A 19,897-nucleotide genomic window follows, 5' to 3' on the forward strand; every position below is an offset into this window, starting at 1 on the left:
AAAAATAATACAAATAAAAAATACAGTATAATACTATTTATATAGTATTTACACTGTATTAGATATTGTAAGTAACCCAGAGATGACTAAAAGTATATGGAAGGATGTATATAGGTTATATGCAAATACTATGCTATTTTATTTTATTTTATTTTTTATTATACTTTAAGTTCTAGGGTACATGTGCACAATGTGCAGGTTTGTTACATATGTATACACGTGCCATGTTGGTGTGCTGCACCCATTAACTCGTCATTTACATTAGGTATATCTGCCATTTTATATAAGGAACTTGAGCACCTAGGGATTTTTTTAATCTGCTGGGGAAGGGAGGGGTGAGGAGCGATGGGTGGGCCTGGAACTAATACCCCATGGATACCGAGGGAAGACTATATAAAACACTAATTAAAAGTCAGAAATACTTTTAGAAAAAGTTTACAAAAGTACCTGAATGTTTTCTGAGGACTCTTGCTAATTCTTCAATAGTTCTGACACAGTCCAATCCCTGCAACAAAGAAGGCACAAAGAACTTAACCAAAACTGGAAGACAGGTTCTGAAACTGGCTATAGTTTCCATTACCTTCAGAAATAATGTAATTAATTTCAAGTCAGTCTATATATATATTTTTCCTTTCTAGTTGGGTATTAGAGTCAGTATTCACAGGAAATATCCTGAGGGTACAAAAACCACTAAATACCCTACTTCCTAAATATTTTTGGGTGTGCAACAAAGGCTAAACTCAGTCAGGAAGTCTATGGACCCAGGGCTTCCAAAAAAGTCTCTGAACCATGGCTGAGGACCTTCATTTCTTCCCCTCCACATAATATCACTCAGATGTACCCCACGTCCCAGAATAGATAAGAGGAGGCTTCTGTGCCCCAGCTCATTTATTCTAAGTAGACCTTCATTATGGTTTAAGAGTTGATGAATTGCTGTGGAGAGTGATTAAGCTCAAATTATTTCCCTACAGGACTAGCCAGAATTATAATGTATATAACTAAAGTCATACAGCAAATACAAATAGTATCTCAAATAAATCATTCTTTAAAATATTTGGGCTGTCTCTATCAACATACGCCTTTTTGATGGTTATAAAAATCCCAGAACATACTTAGAATGTTACTTTAGAAATGCCCTCAAAACTAGTTTATAAGCCATGTAAAAAAGTGAGTAAATAAATCAATCTTGAGGATGTATGATAGGGTCATTCCATATGTTGAGCCAATCTTGCTTATATACTTTATTCAAATTCAGGCTAGATCACTTTTGACTATTTTCCCAAATCAGATACATCCTCAAAATAGAAAGACTTGAAACTAAGAAAAGGTACAAAAAGGCCTTCAGCAACAGCAGCATCATTCATTTGGATATCTAGCATTTGGACTGCTGTTAAGGATTTAAAAGAATAGGGACTCAGCACTTCCCAGACTTTATACCTTTATATAGTGTTTTATATTTTATAAGTGCCTTCAGATATCCCAGGGGCTGGCAAGCTTGTTTTGCTTTGCGTGCCATATGGTCTCTTACAACTACTAAACTCTGCACTTACAAAGTGAAAGCAGCCATAGACATTACATATGTGAATGGGTGTGATTCTGTTCCAATAAAACTTTATTTACAAAAACAGGCAGTGGGGGGCTGAAGTTAGCCCAAGGGCCATCGTTTGCTGACTCCTGACCTACATGATCCATGATAATGTGTACAAAAATCAGCAGAGGCAGGAGGAACAGATATTATTCTTTATCGATTATTTACCAAAGACCACATGTTTAGGTACTGATGAAACCAAGTTTGTCTCAAATCCAGGTCTCTGGACTACAAGGTTAAGTACTCTTACCATTTACCACACTGCCTGTCTGGTAATAAACTTTATAGATAACCTTATGTGGGTGTGTGAGCCAAGTCAGCACAGTAGCCAAGCCAACGGGACACTGGAGAGATTGGTTTGGCTATGTAGAATTCCCAGGCATCACTTTCCAATCCACTTTTTGCTACAGGGTGAAAGTATAACCTTTCTACTCCTCACATTCCTCACAACCTTTCTAAGCTTCTTAATGTATTTGGCCAGAGACTGTGCCAAACAGCACACTCTATATGGTATGCCCTGATCAATTTGGAAAATACCACGCTGCAATGTCAGTCTAGATTGGTTAAATCACACTGCCACAGCAAATGGAAGTTTTATGTGGTCACTGTACCTCAGCAGTTTCAAGTCCATTAATCGTCATACAGACGTCAAGGTCACTCTGTTTGAACCCAAATCCATTTTTGGAGGAGCCAAACAGGCTCAATTTAGTTCCTGTTAGGGATATATGAAAAGTAATAACTAATTACCTGAGTACATTTAATTTTTGATCAAAATGGCCCTCTCATGAATCAAACACACCCAGTTGTTTAACTATCCTATGTTAATCTCACACTTATGCTCTCTGATTAACTGGGCATTTATTCTAAAATCTTTTTCTCTCAAAGCTTCCCTTACATACAAGCTGTATATGGCAAGAAAGATTACCAGGTGCTTCTTTATTCTTAAATGCAAAGACATTTCAAGGAAAATGTTAGATCACCTCAACACATTTAATAATGTAAGCTTAGTTTTGACTCTAAACACACTATTCAATGAAATTCACTAGGCACTTGCTAGAATAAACCCTATACTGTTTCTGTTGGTAAACGAGGATTTGGCAGACCAAGGACCATCCTGGGTATATCACAAAACAACGGAAACCCTGATTCTCAAAATCAGTGTGCTTATAACACAAGAACTCATTTGGAAGAAAGGTCACACTACTTTTCTTAAAAATAAAAAATAAATCATTTACCTGGAAAGTCTTGTCTTATGAAACTTTCTAGGTTTTGCCGAATATGTTCACGAGCCTGTTCTTCTATAATTGTTGGAGAAAAATCCTCTGTTTAAAGATAAACAGACATATTGACAAGATAAGACTGTTGACACTCTTAAAAAAGCTGAAAAAAAAATTATTTTTTAGAAAATAAAACTTATAAGCTTAAACTTTAAAATTCCTAAATTGTTGTATCTTCTCAGTAGACAGCATTAACAAGGTAAAATTTGTTTTTTATTTTTGAGACAAGGTCTGGCCCTGTTGGCCAGGCTGCACTGAAGTAGCGTGATCTTAGCTTACTGCAACCTCTGCCTCCCAGCCTCAAGTCATCCTCCCACCTCAGCCTCCCGAGTAGCTGGGACTACAGGCATGTACCACCATACCTGGCTAATTTTTTAACAGTAATGTAAAATTTAAAATATCCTTTTTGAAAGAATCTAAGAAGTGCTCTTGAAATGGAAAGTAATTTAAACAGGGATCTCCACCTGGGTTTCCTGAAAGACACCAGGGTTACAGAAAGGGCCTTCAGGGATCGCCACCCCATTAAAGTGGGAATTTAAAAGTTTGTGAGCATTTGCATGTATTTTTTTTCCCTAAGGAGAACCTAGTTTTTTCGCAGCTCATAATATCCAAAAAAAAAAAAAAAAAAAAGTTTCCAAAAAAAAAAAAAAAAAGCACTGGTTAAGAACACGTGTCCTCTGGCACAGGTGAACACCTATGATGAAGCCATGTGAAACAAGCGCCTTCATTATAAGCAGCTGAACATCTCTCCTTTAAATGTTTTCTTTTTGTAAAACTTTAAGCCTCTCTACACCAAAGCTTCCCCAAACTCGTGTTCCTTAAAGGGCTGTTATGTAGGCTATTAATTAGTGTTACTCAAAAAGTATTCTATGTTCAAATTTTAGAAATAATATTTCTCAGATGTCTTTATTATGCTAATATGTCCTGGAAATCTCTAAAGGAGATCGACCGTCCCTGAGAGAAGGGAGTGTGTAGCATTATTCCCTACTTGGCCTGGGTATACTTCTGGTGATGATATATTATTCACTGCATCTAGAAAATCATTTCAAAGGATGCCGGTTGGGAAATGCTAGTACTCTGATTTTAAGACCTACAAAGATCCTCAGCAAGGCAACTTTTGGCCCCTCACAGAGACAGTATTTTGAAATTCGTATTGAGATTTTATCCTCTCTTCCAACCATTTTGGGAAAATTATGAACTGAGACTCTTCAGAAAATATCTTTTTTTCTGGAAGAAAATGTCCCTCCCTTATCCTCATCCTTACTTTGTATCCTGGCTTATAACAGGCCATCCATTTTTGTAGCAAACTTTTCAAAAACGATTATATAACCTGGTCCCTTCTTTCTGGGGCCTGGATCTGCTTACACAGCAGGAGGAATAATGCCACCAACCTTTACATAGCCCAACTAGCCAGGAAAGTGTGTCCAGGCTTCAAGTAACTTGAATTTTAAATTTTGGCCGGGCGCAGTGGCTCACGCCTGTAATCCCAACACTTTGGGAGGTCGAGGCGAGCGGATTACTGGAGGTCAGGAGTTTGAGACCTGCCTAGCCAATATGGTGAAACACCATCTCTACTTAAAAAAAAAAAAAAAAAAAAAAATTAGCTGGGCATGGTGGTGCATGACTGTAATCCCAGCTACTCAAGAGGCTGAGGCAGGAGAACTGCTTGAACCCAGGAGGCGGAGGCTGCAGTGAGCTGAGATCACACCACTGCACTCCAGCCTGGGTGACAGGGCTAGACTTCATCTCAAAACAAAAAAAAAAAAAAAATTTTTTTTTCTTGGCAGAGTAATGGAAAATTTAAATGGGGTAAGATATTTAATATTTAATACTAAGCTTTAAAAAGAAACCTGCTGGCCGGGTGCCATGGCTCAAGTCTGCAATCCCAGCTGTTTGGGAGACGGAGCTGTGTGAATCACTTGAGGTCAGGAGTTTGAGACCAGTCTGACCAACATGGCGAAACCCTGTATCTACAAAAAGTATAAGAATGAGCTGGGTGTGGTGATGCACACCTGTAATACCAGCTACTTGGGTGGCTGAGGCAGAAGAATTGCTTGAACCCAGGAGTTAGAGGCTGTGGAGAGCTGATATCACACCACTGCATTCCAGTCTGGGGGACAGAGCAAGACCCTGTCTCCCTATCACCCTCCAAAAAAAGAAACCTGCTATGATTGCTATGTATCTTGATGCAACAACTATGCTGTTAATAAAAGAAAATACAGAAGACACTTGAAAAATAAAATCCTCCATTTGCTTGAGCCCAGGAGTTCAAGACTAGCCTGGGTAACACAGGGAAACTGTGTCTCTACAAATAATGAAAACATCAGTCAGGCATAGTAGCATGCATCTGTGCTCCCAGCTACTTGGGAGGCTGAGGTGAGAGGATCACTTTAGTCTGGGAGGGCGAGGCTACAGTGACTCATGACTGCTCTGCTACACTCCAGCCTGGGTGACAGAGTGAGATCCTGTCTCAAAAAATTAAAAAAATAAAAAATAAAAAAGATCCTCCCTGCATCTTTCCTCATCTTTCTTTGACAATTATTGCATGTCCCAAACAGAACAGACATGACATGGAACACTTGTGGATACAATGGAGAATGGAATAGACTTGTTCCCTATTAATGTTTAGAGACCTAAATAGGATAATGATTCTAAAGACTCGAGTAAATGTCAATTTAATATTTTGACAAATCAAAAGAAATGTGAATAACTTACTATAACACTGGATACAGACTTGATCTAAGATATTTAAAAACTTGGGTGTTAACGGTGGCAGAGGTTCTAGCTGGATTCTTTTGAAGTCTTCAGGACAGTCCTTCTTTAGATGACCCTCTCGTTTGCATAAACTGCACACTACCGTAGGAGACTGCAGGAATATGGCAAAGCAAAACAAGACTTAACACTTTATTTGCCAAATAAAGGAGTCTGGAATCATGTTTTAAAAGTACATAGTCTCCTATTCACTTTCCAAAGGAAATGAAAATGTAACATGCGTCCACTCAAATGATCTGAGAGTTGGGGACATCCTATGGTATCATTAGGAGAACGAGGTAGTTATTTTCACTACTAATAGCATTCCCTTCCTCTGCTAATTCCCATGAGTCTTAAGGAGGAAAGGAGAGCGAGCAGTCATATCAGAATGAAAGGCCAACTTGTTAAACACTACCAAATAGGAAAACTCCTAGTATATAAAAATTGAAATTAAATGCATTCAAATTCCTTAAAGTCTCCTAGTTCCATATATGACTAGTGGTGGTACTGATTACCTTTCCTTTGGTGAAGATAAGTTTACTGAATTCATAAAAAAAATCAGACTGATCCACAGGTGAATTTTCTTCACATACATTTTCTTCCTTAAGACTTATTTTATTAAGTTCCACTAGGAGAGCTCCTTCTACATGTTTTCCACATTCTTTCACGTCTTCATACTTAGCAGGGTCGCCTAACTCATCATCCTCTTCAGATAGGGCATCCTCATCCCCTGATCCCGTGTAGGTGTTGTCTAATTCATCTTCATTAGCCATGCCATCTTCATCTTCCCTTTGGTTAACGGTGAGTCTAGGTTCTTCTTCCTCCTCTTCTTCTTCGTCTTCCTCCTCCTCTTCATCAGAGGGAATCATTTCTGAAATCTGGTCCTGTACTGAGTGGGTATAGTGGTTTAGAGAGCCTTCTAGTTCCTCAGTGCCTTCTATAATTTCTCCATCAAGATCAGCCTTGTTATCTAAAGTAGCAAGCCCCTCACACTCTTTGGCTGTAGGATTTTGGAAGCCTTCTAAATCCAAAGAGATCTCTGACTCATTATTACGTGTGCTGCCACAGACAACATGCTCTCCACGTTTCCAATCAATAGCCAACAGATGCTTGCCCTTCCTACCAACTTTCTCTTTCTCGTTTTTCCTTCCTGTTTCTTGATGGTGTACTTTATCATCCTTGTAATCATCATCGTTAACATCTGCTCGGATACAGTCTGAGTTTTCAGGGGGGACCCTGATGTGTTCATTTCCCATTTCTTCTGTTGGTGGACTTCCAAAGCTTCCAGCAGTCTCTTTAAGAGTAAGTGGCTGTACCTTACAGGTATTTGCAGCTGAACCGGTAGCACCGGGACCTTGAGCCAAAACTGAGTTTTTGAGCTTATCATCTTTTGTTTGCACATCTGGATCATGATTTATTACTTCTGAAACACATGTAACTGCATTCAGAGGCTTTGGAAGGCTGGATTTTGTAATTTTGTGTGGAAGAGCAAAATACTTGTATGTTGTCCTTAAACAGTGAAGTATATATTCAAACACAGGTTGACTATTTAGGGTTCTTGCCACATTTCTTTTAACAGAGTAGGGATCTGTAATAAAAAAAAAAAAAAGAAAGAAAAAATCCATCTCTTCATATACTACTGTATTTCATGTTTTAAAACTTAGCCTGCTGCAGATAAAAACAGACAACAAACAACAGTAAAATTTATCTTGTATTTTACAGGCTTTAAAAAAAAAATAAACTGGGGGTGGGGAGTAAGAAAATAGAGTTTAAGAACAAAAAGCAGTATTTTCTGAAACATCTGCTCTATGAAGGGAAGCCATTCTCCGTTCAGAACTAGTACCCCTTCTCCCTACTGTGCTCTCTGACTGTGGAGGTAGAAAAGATGTTATCAGCGTGGCTCTCAGGCCCTTGGGAAGGAAGATCTTCCCACAAGGCTCTGCTGCTGAGTGCTCTGCCTCCCCACTCAGTCAGGCCCTGCGGTTTATCGAGCTTACCTCCACTCTTCTGCCCTGGGAAGCCCCATCACTGAATTGGCTGGACTGAATTTCAGGGGCGAGAGGGAGGCACCAGGAGGAGACACCACTTCTCTCAATCTTTTCTCCTCCCCTAGAACTCCAGCAGGTTAGGCAATTGGCCAGAAGAGCTGAGCCACAGAAACTGCAGGGGAGGGTTTAAAAATGTGAGATCCCCATGATTGCACACAGAATTTATGCAAAATGCAAAAAAACCCTCTTATGCAACATAAAGCTTGAAAAAAAATCAAGCAAAAATAAGAGAATTCCATTTAGGAGGTTCTTTAAATTATTTAAAGGAGGAGAATTAAGATTTCTAGAGGGGTTTCAACCTCCTGACTTTGCAAAGCTGAGAAGAGCTAGTTCATTTAATGATATCTATAGGGCACATCAGTGTGTCTTTGATAAAGTGATTTCAGTTAAATGAGCCTTCACTAAAAATGTGTTTTTATGAATAAGTTCTAAATGTTACTGTAGATATGTCAAAAATAACTACTCATTCTCTCTACTGGAGAGGAGTCCAATGGAGAATGACATTTTTGACGAGAAGAAGTATTGTCCTCACCTTTGCAAACTAAACAACTTCAACAATCCATAAATGGACTGAATGAAAAAATCCAGAGGTGAGAATGGTAAAGAGGAAAGGGGGATTTACACATCACTGTGAAAAACATACTTTAGGCATTTAAGTAGTTAAGCAATCTACAAAGAAAGCAAGGACTCAGCCAGCCATTACTCAAGTTGTTTATACTTTAAAAACCCAGGGTGAAAACAGTTTGATTCCTTGAAATGACCCACAGTAACACATGCAAGATTCTAACTATTTATTTCCCTTTGAGGGCAGGCCTACCTTACTTGTGGGAGCTGAAAAGAGACTGAAATAAAAAGCATGCTGTTAGACTGGTACCTTTAAAAAAAAAGAGTCGGGGGGAATAAGATAAACATTTTGAGATACCTTCAATGGCAATGCGCTTTTTGGGCCAATCCTTCAATTCCCGAGATACCAATTCTTTGACACGAATACTTATCACTAAATCAGCCACATTAAATTCTAAAGCATAGAATCGCAGCAATTCCACCCAGAGCTGCCCAACTGGTACTGAAGGCTGGTGTTTCATATCCAATATTAATGACACCTATTAATAGCAAAGAGAAACATACAGGTTATTTCAGATGCAAGTACAATCTGGAAAATTAAAGATCATTCAAGTATCAAATTTAAAAAATCTGGAAAACCTTAACAAAGATATAAGCCTGACAATTCATCTAGATAAATCAATTCTAACTTCTATTTTGTTTGTGGTAAAACAGCATTACTTCACTGCATTATTAGGATTAGAGTATGCTATAATCCAGTCATTATCACAGGAACAGACAAGATGGGTTTTATTTATTTAACCAGACAGCGCTCCTAATTTTGAACTGTTAATAACAGGTGGAGAGGACTGTGCATAGGTTGCTAATATTCTCAGCACTGAACTCTTCCTGTTACTGCTGCTGGAGGCACCTTTATAGTCACAGACACACAAAAATGGACAGTAGCTAAAGGCATAGAGAAAAAGGAAAAACACTCCCCTCGCTGCCCTGAGAAGCTACATAAGCACACTGACTCTGCCAGTGGCAACTGGTTTTTAAAGTCAAGTAACTCTTGCCATCAGAAACTGACACTGGTTTTACAGTTACAGACTTCAGACAAGTTGGACCATAACTGTGATGTAATAAAATAGAAAGCACATATTACTTAGGATAGGGGAAAATATGGGCCCAAATAGAGATTCTGCCACGTCATAGCTCTTAATTGCTCTGTGACTTAGCTTCCTCATTCTCAGACTGGTAGCACAACACAGTGGCTAAGAGAACTGGCTTTGGATTGGGACAAGCTGAGATTTGAAATCCAAACTCTGCCATGTACTAGCCGTGTATGATCCGGGTCAAGGTCTATAATCTGTCTAAGCCTGGGTTTCCTCATCTGAAAAATGGGGATAACAGTACCCACCTCATAGGGTTGTTGGGAGGACTGAGTGAGATAGTGTCTGTAAAGTGCTTAGCACAGTGCCTGGCACACAGTGTTCAAAAAATGGTCGCTATCATTATCTGCAGAGTAGGGATGATACCACCTATAACACAGGATAGTTATGAGGATTAAATCAGAAACAAGGGAAAGCATCTGGCAGACTTGGTTGCTCTCTGTATTTTTTCACGTAGGTATAGCCTTTTAAGTACAAGAAATCCATATATCACTGAAACACAATGTCACAACTGTAAGATGCTCTTAAGAGGTAATCTAGTTCAACTCCTGTATATTACAAGAGAAGGAACTGAAGCCCCACGAGTGCCCATGGCTTGTCAGAAGGTTGCACTGCCCGGTAGTGGCCGAATGAGAACAATGTCTCAATGTCTCCTGATCTCAGTACAGTGCACACCATATGCAACCCCATAGTGCCTGAGGCTCACTTTATTTCAGAAGTGGCAGCATGATTAATCTTTCCAAATAACATAAAAATGTAAAAATAAAGCATTAAATGGATTTACAGCAATAGCTTTTCCTATAATTCACACTGGAAAAAAGTAATTTCCTCTAAGGTGCACAAATTTGTCTCCAATCATACTTTATTATATTAAACTTCAAAACCAATGGTATATTTTTCTCAACCACAAAGGTTGTGTCAAGTAATATAAAGTCATCTGGTGGTTTTACAAGGCAGAACTGATTAAAAATGGAAGTTGTTTAGGTCCCAAACACTACAGTTTGAGGACACAAATAAATCCCCCAGAAATTTTAAGCATTATTACATTTTACCTCTTTATCCATAGCAGCATTACAAAGGATTTTTAAGCATCTCACTGAAATGACTTGATAATACCGTAACATGAAACTGGAGAGACCTTTGAAATATCTAGACTACAGGAACTTAAACCGGTTTTCTTTAAAACAGAGAACATTTTCTTTTTCAAATAAAATAAGAATAGCAGCTAACATTTACTGAGCGCTCACCACATGCTTGGCACTGAGTTAAGCATTCTGTAAGTAACCCTATGAGAGGGTACCAATATTATCCCCATGAGTAGGGAGGAAACTGGTGCACAGAAAGGCTAAGTCACTTGCCCAAGGACACACAGCTGGGAAGTGGGAGAGCTGGGATACAAATTCACATATTCTGGCTCCACAGCCTATACTCTTCTCCACTACAGAGACTCCAAATAAGAAACAGATAAAAGTGGTTCTGGTGGCAGCAGCGGTAGGGTGATACCACCACTCTCCTCCTCCTCCTCCTCCTCCCAGTATTCAAGGATTCTAGAAAACACAACTGGAAAATCTGATTCACCACTAACTCCTCATTTTAGGCACGAGTAAAACATGAACTGGAGGAGTGACATGACTTGTTTGTATAGAGCTGGGATTCGAATCCAAGAATTTTGTGGATATTACTGTCAATTTACCCCAAAAGGTAATGGGAAGATCAGGGGTCTTTCATCTATTTGGGAGAGAATCTTATTTTATTACTAGGATCATGACATTGCAGAGATTTTTGTTTGAAATTCTAATGGCTATTCTTTCCTTGTGCATAAATTCCCCTGCCCACCCCCAACAGTATGGGACCAGTACATTAAATCATATATGCATTCGCTGTAATTTTAGTAACTGAAAGCTAGTTAACCTTTCATACATTTAAACCTCATAATACCACCTAAGACTAAGCTCTTTGTGGATAGATACGGATTTACCTTTGAATTTTGAATCTCTTTCAAAGGACTCAGCACAAAGAAACTACATAAATAACTGTGGATTTAGTGATCTAACTTTTTTTTAAACCTTTTCTCATTACTTGTCGATTCAAGGTACTAAATAGACTGGCAAATGAAAGAACCATGAAATAGTTAAGATAGTTAAGGAAAGAAGAGGAGACTGACTAATCCACAAACTTCACAATTGGCAGTTGAAATTGACAACTAGAAACAAACGAGAACAGACCTGTCCCCTTTTAATGGGCTTTTCTCTTGGTGCCTCTTCTTTCGCTGTGTCTGTATCCCCCGCAGCACTGTCCGTATATTCCCAGATCACAACATCTGTTTCAATGTCTTTAAGGTTGAAATTCCCCAGTTTGCTTAATGAGAATCCTTCAATCTAGGAAAAATCAGACACATGTTAAAATAAGATAGAAATAATTTTATATCAAACACAGCCTACTAATCTTGGAATAAAAAAAATATTCAGAGTTCATCGAAAATACAAAAGATATAATTAGCATCTATACATTTAAAAATATTTTTAAAAGTAAAAAACAAGGCTTTGATTTGCTAAAGGAATGGTGACTTTGTGAAATAATTCCTCAGTAAATATTCTAAGAGTAGGCAAAATGGCCTAGTGGCTGACGTCATGGGTTCTGAAGTAAAACTGCCTGGTCCCAAATCTCAGCTCCTTCATATACTAGCTGTACAATCTTGGGTAAGGTACTTACTCTCTGTAGGCCTCAGGTTCCTTTAAAAAGGGTAACACTAGGACTTCCTTCATGGGATGGTTATGATATTAAAAAAATGACCATAAGGCACTCAGATAGAGGTAGTATCTGCTTGTAGCATATAGCACATAGTAACTGCTTAATAAATACAACTATATTGCTAGAAAATGAAAATTACAAGAACTAGATCCAGTTAATTAGAAAATAATTTTAAATACTATTAATTCTGGTTATGCTGGACATTTTCAAAGTAAATTTTATGTGCTATTAATGAATGTTAATGCAAAAGAAAATGGTCCGGCTGAAAAGGCTCGTGAAATGTCAAACAGAGCTGAACAGGTTTCTTCATTGTATGATGGGATTCATCACAGCCTTTAAAACAGGTTAATGAACAGGCCAGGCATGGTGGCTCACGCCTGTAATCCCAGCACTTTGGGAGGCCGAAGTGGGCGGATCACCTGAGGTTGGGAGTTCGAGATCAGCCTGACCAACATGGAGAAATCCCGTCTCTACTAAATATACAAGATTAGCTGGGGGTGGTGGCGCATGCCTGTAGTCCCAGCTACTCGGGAGGCTGAGGCAGGAGAATCGCTTGAACCTGGGAGGCAGAGGTTGTGGTGAGCTGAAATGGTGCCATTGCACTCCAGCCTGGGCAATAAGAGCGAAACTCCATCTCAAAACAAAAACAAAAAACAAACAAACAAACAAACAAAAAAACAGGTTAATGAACAAAATAATACGGGATGGAGTATGGATGTGATATCACATTTCCCAAATGTATTTTTATACCAAATGGGCTACTTCATTGGTTTAGAAGAGAGTGATCCTTCTAATCACTCATGCATTCCTTTCCAGGGCCTGAGTAACCTGGCCCTTTTCTACTTCTCTGATTCTTCTATCTTCTTGACTCAGAGATGACACCTGGTATTCCCTCTGCTTAAAATGCTCTTCCCCCTAACAAAGTGACAGAGAGTATGACTCATTCTCTCTCACTTTATTCAGCTCTGTTCAAACGTTTTCTCTAAAGAGCTCCACATTGATCATTCTCTGTCCTCCTTACCCTGGTTTATTTTTCCTCAGAGAAAGTACCACCACTGCATATATATATATATATAAGTCTCTTGCCCCAGTGGATGTATAAATTCGAGGGCAAGGATTGTGTTTTGTTCACCACTTCCTTTTTTTTTTTGTTTTCTGAGGCAGAGTCTCACTCTGTCGCCTAGGCTGGAGTGCAGTGGCACGATCTCGGCTCACTGCAACCTCTACCTCCTGGGTTGAAGCAATTCTCCTGCCTCAGCCTCCCAAGTAGCTGGTATTACAGGTGCCTGCTACCATGCCCGGCTAATTCTTATATATTTTTTTTAGTAGAGATGGGGTTTCACCATGTTGGCCAGGCTGGTCTCGAACTCCTGACCTCAGGTGATCCACCCGCCTTGGCCTCCCAAAGTGCTGGGATTACAGGCATGAGCCATCATGCCTGGCCCCATTCACCACTTTTAACAGTAACCCCCAGAATTGTTAGTGCCTGGCCATGGTAACTGCTTAGTAAAGATTTGTTGACAGACTGAACTAGTCTTCTACAGAAAACACTTTGAAAATATTAGGCGTAGTGATTGTTTCTTGGTTGAATGTATGTATTCAAGATTTTTCTCAACTGGGTAGCTTGCCTTTTTATTTATTTAGTGATGTTTTCTGAAGAGCTGCAGTTTTAGAATTCGATAAAGTTTAATTTCTTAATGTTCTTCTTTATTGATATAGTTTATGCTTGTAGTCTTTTAAGAAATCCTTTCTGCAAAGGTTTTTCCCCAGGTTTTCTTCTGGGAGTTTCAGAGTTTTTAACTTTTACATTTAGGTCTTTGACCCAGTTTGGTTTCCAGCTTTTTGAGGTGGACCTTTAGGTCACTGAAGACCTTTCTTTTTGAATTTAAGCATTTAAATCTAAAACGTGCCCTATGCACACTATTTTAGCTGCATCTGACAAATTTTATATATCTTGTTTTCTTTTTTTTTTGAGATGGGGTCTTGCTCTGTTGTCTAGACTGGACTGCAGTGGTGTGATCATAGCTCACTGCAGCCTCGACCTCCTAGGCTCAAGCAATCCTCTCATCTCAGCCTCCTGAGTAGCTGGGACTAGGGTGTGTGCCACTATGCCAAGCTAAGATAGCTTATATTTTTATTATTATTTAGTTCAAAATATGTTATAATTTCCCACTTGAATTCCTCTTCAATCTATGGAATCCTTTCAAATGTACTATGACTTATTTTAATAACCAGCATAGGCCCTCCTCTGGGAGGCCAAGACAGAAGGATCACTTGAGCCCAGGAGTTTGAGACCAGCCTTGGCAACATAGTGGAACCTTGTCTCTTAAATCAAAAAAACAAAAAGAACCAGCACGTAGTCTACCTTGATGAATGTACCATATGGACTTGGAAAAAATATGTATTATCCAGTTTTGGGGTGTAGTGTTTTACCAATATCAATTAGGTCAAGGCGGTTGGTATTGTCTATCAGTTTATACTGCCTATACTGATTTTTTGTTTAGCTAACACAGTCAATTGATGAAGGCTGTTAAAGTCTCCTTGTCTGATGGTAGAATAGATTCCATCAATTTTTACTTCATGTATTTTGGTGCTCTCTTAATATGTGCAAACATTTACGATTGTTTGGTCTTCCCAATGAATTGACCCTACCCTAATAAAATGTCCCTTTTGTCTTTGGCATGTTTTTTCGCTTGAAATCCATCTCACCTGATATTAACATAGCCTCTCTCGTTTGGTTACAACTTATATCTTTTGCCATGCATTTACTTTTAACCTATAAGTCTTTACATTTTAATTTATTTCTTCCAGACAGAATATAGTTTTACTTTTAAAATTCATTCTGAATGGGATCTAGTTAAAATGAAGAACTTTTGTACAGCCCTATCAACAGAGCAAACAGACAACCTACAGAATGGGAGACAATTTTTGCAAACCATACACCAAAGGTCTAATATCCAGCATCTATAAAGAACTTAACAAATTTACAAGAAAAAAAGAAACAACTCCCTTAAAAAGTTTGTGCAAAGGGCATGAGCAGATGCTTTTCTGAAGAAGACATACATGCGGCCAACAAGCATATGCAAAAAGCTCAACATCACCAATCATTAGAGAAACACAAATCAAAACCACAATGAGATACCATCTCACACCAGTCAGAATGGCTACTATTAAAAAGTAAAACAAAAAACAGATGCTGGCAAGGTTGCGGCAAAAAGGGAACACTTTCCTCAAAGAGCTAAAAGCAGAACTACCATTCAACCCAGGAATCCCATTTCTGAGTACATACCCAGAGAAATAGAAATCATTCTACCATAAAGACACATGCATGCGAATGTTGACTGCAGCACTATTCACAACAGCAAAGATGTGGAATCAACCTAAATGTCTATCAGTGATATACTGGATAAAGAAACTATGGTACATAATATACCGTGGAATACTATGCAGCCATAAAAAACCCAAGATCATGTCTTTTGCAGGAACATGGATGGAGCTGGAGGCCATTACCCTTAGTAAGCTAACATAGGAACAGAAAACCAAATACTAAATATCACAAGTTCTCACTTATACGTGGGAGCTAAATAATAAGAATTCATGGACACAAAGAAGGGGAACAATGGACACCAGGGCCTACTTGAGGGTTAAGGGTAGAAGGAGGGAGAGGAGCAAAAAAAAAAAACTATTGGGAACTAGGCTTAGTACCTGAGTGATAAAATAATCTGTCCAACAAACCCGTGGCACGAGTTTACCTGTATAACAAGCCTGCACATGTACCTTGAACCTGAAAGTTATAAATAAATAAATAAATTCTGGTAATCTATGCTTTTTAGTGGGGATATTTAGTCTATCAATATTTAAGGTGATTACTGATATCACTGGTTTTAGGTCTAACATTTGAGTGTTTTCTGTTTGTCCACTCAGACAAAATTTCCAGTTGGTTCTTTGAATATTTCCTACTTCTCTAGCTGACATTTCCTATCTCCTCATTTATTCCAAGTGTATTATTTCCTCTGTCATGAAGCATAGCTATAATAACTGCTTTAATGTCTTTGACGGTTGCATCTGGGTCATCTTGGAGTTTGCCTTTGTTCATTTTCTTCTCCTTTGAGAGGAGGTCTCACTTTCTTGACTCTTTTGGAGTAATTTTGGATTATATTTTAGATATTGTAAATATTACATTATTAAAATTTTGAATCATTTATTTTACTCCAAAAAGTGTTTTTGTTTTAGCAGCAGGTAATTAACTTGTTTAGGCAAACTGGAAATTATCACACCTCCAGTACATTGTGGCTCAGATCTTGGATCAGTTCTTTAAACCTTGGCTCCTAACTATATTCAGTCTGCCCCACACAGGCCTGGTTTAGGAGTCTGGCATTAAAATTTTGAAAAATTCTCAGTCATTAGTCCTTCAACTATTTCTTCTGTTCTTTTTTCTCTTTCTTCTCCTGTTGGTCTTCCCATTATACATACGTTTCAATCTGGACTAATTGACCCAGTTCTTAGGTATTCTCTTCCTTTTTCCTCTCTACTTTTCAGTTTGAGAATTTTCTGTTGCTATCACTTCAAATTCACTGATTTTTCCTGGCTATGTCTAGTCGACTAATGAGCCCAAAGGCATTATTCATTTCTGTTACAATTTTTTGGATTTCTAGCATTTCCTTTTAAATCTTCTTAGAGTTTTCACTTCTCAGCTTATATTACCCATTTATTCTTGCATGTTGTCCATTTTTTCCAGTACAGCTTTTAGCATATTATTATTTTAAATTACCGGTCTGACAATTTCAACATTTCTGTCATATCCAAGCTAAGTTCTGATACATGCTGTCTCTTCAAACTGTGCTTTTTGCCTTTTAGCATGCTTTGTAATTTTTTGTTGAAAGCTGGACATGATATACTGGGTAAAGAGGCTTTTAGGATGAGGTTTTGTTTATCTGGCTGGGAATTAGGATGTTTACTGTTTTCTGCAGTTGTCGTGGCTGAAACTTCCTCTGGTGTCCTTGTTTTTGTCTCCCTTGTTGCCTTTGTGTTTCCCTAAAGACTTCTTACAAAAGGTCTGAGACTTGTAGTTCAGACCTTGTGATTCCTGGAGAGGGGAAACACTGTATAGTCCTAAGATTAGGTCTCAGTCTTTTAGTGCGCCTGTGCCCCTAGACTGTGACCTTCTTAAGTATTTCCCAGTCCTCCTACTACCACCCCTACTTAGATGAGAAAGGAAGGCTAGAGGGGTGGAGTTAGGTACCTCCCTTCTCCTCCCTAGTAAAACCCAAGGTGGTTAGGCTTCACTGAAATAGTACCTCTGGAGCGCAGGCTTTCACTAATAAAAGAACACTCTGGACATTATTTCTAAATGGCTACCTTTCCTCTCATCCTGCCAGAAGCACTGGGAGATTTTTCTCAGGTCTTTACCCTCAGAACTTAGTGGGATTCCTGGAGGTATAACTCACACAAAAGTCTGAGGAAGCCCTCCTAAGCATGGGACAAATTTTTAACCCTCAAGCTTGTCCAAACTGAGCCTTGGGAAATTTGTCAATTACACTTTAAATTTTTCTACCCTAGTATTGGCTTCAGTGGCAGGATTCCGCTCCTGGCCTTCTGCTCTGGTAAGCTGTGCTTCACCGTATTACCCTGCTCTCTAATTTTGGGGGCAGTGGTTTGCCCATGACATCAACTGTCTGATGGATCCAAAAAGGATTGTTGATTTTCCGTTTGTTCGGTCTTTTTTTTCTTGTGAGGGTGAGAGTGACGACTTCTGGGCTCCTTTCACGCCAAACTAAACTGGTTCAGGAGTTGGCCAGAGACATCCTGAGTTTTTACACTCAGGGTTCTTTTTAAGGGTTTTAAGGGTTCCAATCTGTTATCTTTCGTTTCAGTTCCTCCTCCTGTACCCCTTATCTGCTGGTGGCCCTGGTTCCTCTGGCCAGGAAGAGGACTGATTTTTGTTTTAAATCAGAGCTGCCCTTAGGGGTAGAGCTACAGAAAAACAGGAGACTCACTCTGTGTTGGTCATTTGCTCCAAGTTTTGACTCCCCTCTAAAGCCTGTTAGCATTTGTTCAGTCTGCAGGATATTCATGCTGTTGTTTCTGTATTTTGCCCAGAGTTTATAGTTGTTATCTGCAGAAGGATCACTTGATTAGGAGTTCACACTTCCACACCATAAGTGGAACTTGACTTTCTACTGAAGAAAGAAAGGACTATAACATTTGTTCTCCTTCCTTGTTTCAGGAGTTTTACATTCATTATTTCATTTACGGTTCAGAATGACACTGAGGCTCAGAGATTAAATAACTTGCTCAAGGATGTGAGTGGCAAAACCGAGATGAGTCCCAGTGCTGTTAAACCTGAAAATTACCCTTTTTTCTACTATATTATCTAGCATCTCTAAAGTATGAATATCTGCTAAGGACTAGGTTTGTATAATAGAAAATTATTCTTCATTCACAACTCACTATGATTAACCTCAATCATATCAAGATTTAAGGACAATAAAATGGGATTTTTGATTGGGAATAAAGGTCGGAGAGGGTTGGAGTCTCCAACATGGAAGAGATCTGGGTAGGCTGGGACAGAATGACTAAAAGATTTGTGAAAAGACAGATCAGAAAACACGTGCACAATACACTAAACTTCTTGACAGGGAATTTGGTCTTGTCCATCTTTGTACTTCAGGGACTACTACAATGACTAGTATACACAGTGCTTTAAATATTTGGAAGGAATTAACATTTAGATACTTTTGCGTACATAATTATGAGGACCTCATTGGATTTTCTGCAGTAATAATGTATGTAAAATATCTAGCATAAAGATACTTAATAAATATTAGTTCCTTTCTCTTCACTTCTTAACTAGTTTAAAATGTTGAAAACCACAGGATCATTCTGGTTCAGGTGGTAGCGTGCCTTAACGGATTCAACGATTTCAATCCAGTGTTTGATCACCACATACCTGCTTTTGTCATTAAATTATGAATAAACAAATGATCCAATCAAAATCAAATTGAGGAGCACTTTAGAGAGTTTCCGGTATCACTGACAAGGAAATAATATGCTGGCCATAGGAAAGGGTATCTGTACTACCCTGAAGTATCCTTAGGAGAATCTCATCACCAGAGGAGGTTTTTCTTTTTCCTGCATTCTCATGTTAATGACAGATGACTACTTAGAGAAGATCAAGACACATGAAAAAGCAGACCTCACTCAGTAAGATGGCAGCGAGTAAGGCAACTTATCCAACTTGTTTCAGGGTTTTTTTAGGTGCAGGAGTCCAACTGATTTGATTCTATCCTAAATTCCTGTCTCTCCTAGATCAAGGTGAAAGGAAAACTTCAAAGACTTTCACAGATTCCTACTCGGGTGTGCTGGAAAGAGTTTTTTATCAACTAAGGGTTGACTTTGTTCTCTTGCTCTTTTTTCTACCAGGACAGTAGTCTGGTAGCGATACCCTCTCATGGCTCTGAATTCTCTCATTTCAATACTACAGGCACAAAGAGAAGTACCTTTAGATTACTAGGATACACAGCATGCAATAATCCCTTATGCCAGGACAGTTTTACAAGTGAGTTATTCTACTTCAGTCTTTATTCCCAGGGCCTGATAGATAAAAGTCCCTGCTTAATCTCAGCTTATTAAGTATAAGGAAAAAATTCTCTTTAAATATATTTTTTGATGTGTACCCATTGTTAAGAACTCCTTAAATGATGAGAGAAACCTATGTGCATTAAGAAAAGTAGTTACAATAGCCAATGTGTCAAAGTAAGCTTTTCA

General features: G+C 38.7%; 1 protein-coding gene across 12 annotated transcripts in view; it reads right to left on the bottom strand.

The window, feature by feature from the left end:
* Positions 1 to 19,897, bottom strand: part of TUT7 (terminal uridylyl transferase 7) — a 65,521-nt gene that overhangs the window by 28,063 nt on the left and 17,561 nt on the right. For 6 of the 12 annotated variants that reach the window (XM_005582075.4, XM_045373016.2, XM_005582074.4 and 3 more), the window contains exons 11-17: positions 11,605 to 11,757; positions 8,587 to 8,767; positions 6,132 to 7,204; positions 5,581 to 5,731; positions 2,824 to 2,910; positions 2,200 to 2,300; positions 448 to 505 (exon numbers count right to left, since the gene is read on the bottom strand). In XM_005582075.4, coding sequence (XP_005582132.3) covers positions 448 to 505; positions 2,200 to 2,300; positions 2,824 to 2,910; positions 5,581 to 5,731; positions 6,132 to 7,204; positions 8,587 to 8,767; positions 11,605 to 11,757 — 1,804 coding nt within the window. Of the gene's footprint in view, positions 1 to 447; positions 506 to 2,199; positions 2,301 to 2,823; positions 2,911 to 5,580; positions 5,732 to 6,131; positions 7,205 to 7,613; positions 7,668 to 8,586; positions 8,768 to 11,604; positions 11,758 to 12,549; positions 12,765 to 18,126; positions 18,246 to 19,897 lie in introns of those variants that run through there. The other 6 variants (XM_074017758.1, XM_074017756.1, XR_012424832.1 and 3 more) reach the window with 4 other exon arrangements.

This window comes from Macaca fascicularis, chromosome 15, assembly GCF_037993035.2.
Source record: "Macaca fascicularis isolate 582-1 chromosome 15, T2T-MFA8v1.1".
In the NCBI taxonomy this organism is placed as follows: domain Eukaryota; kingdom Metazoa; phylum Chordata; class Mammalia; order Primates; family Cercopithecidae; genus Macaca; species Macaca fascicularis.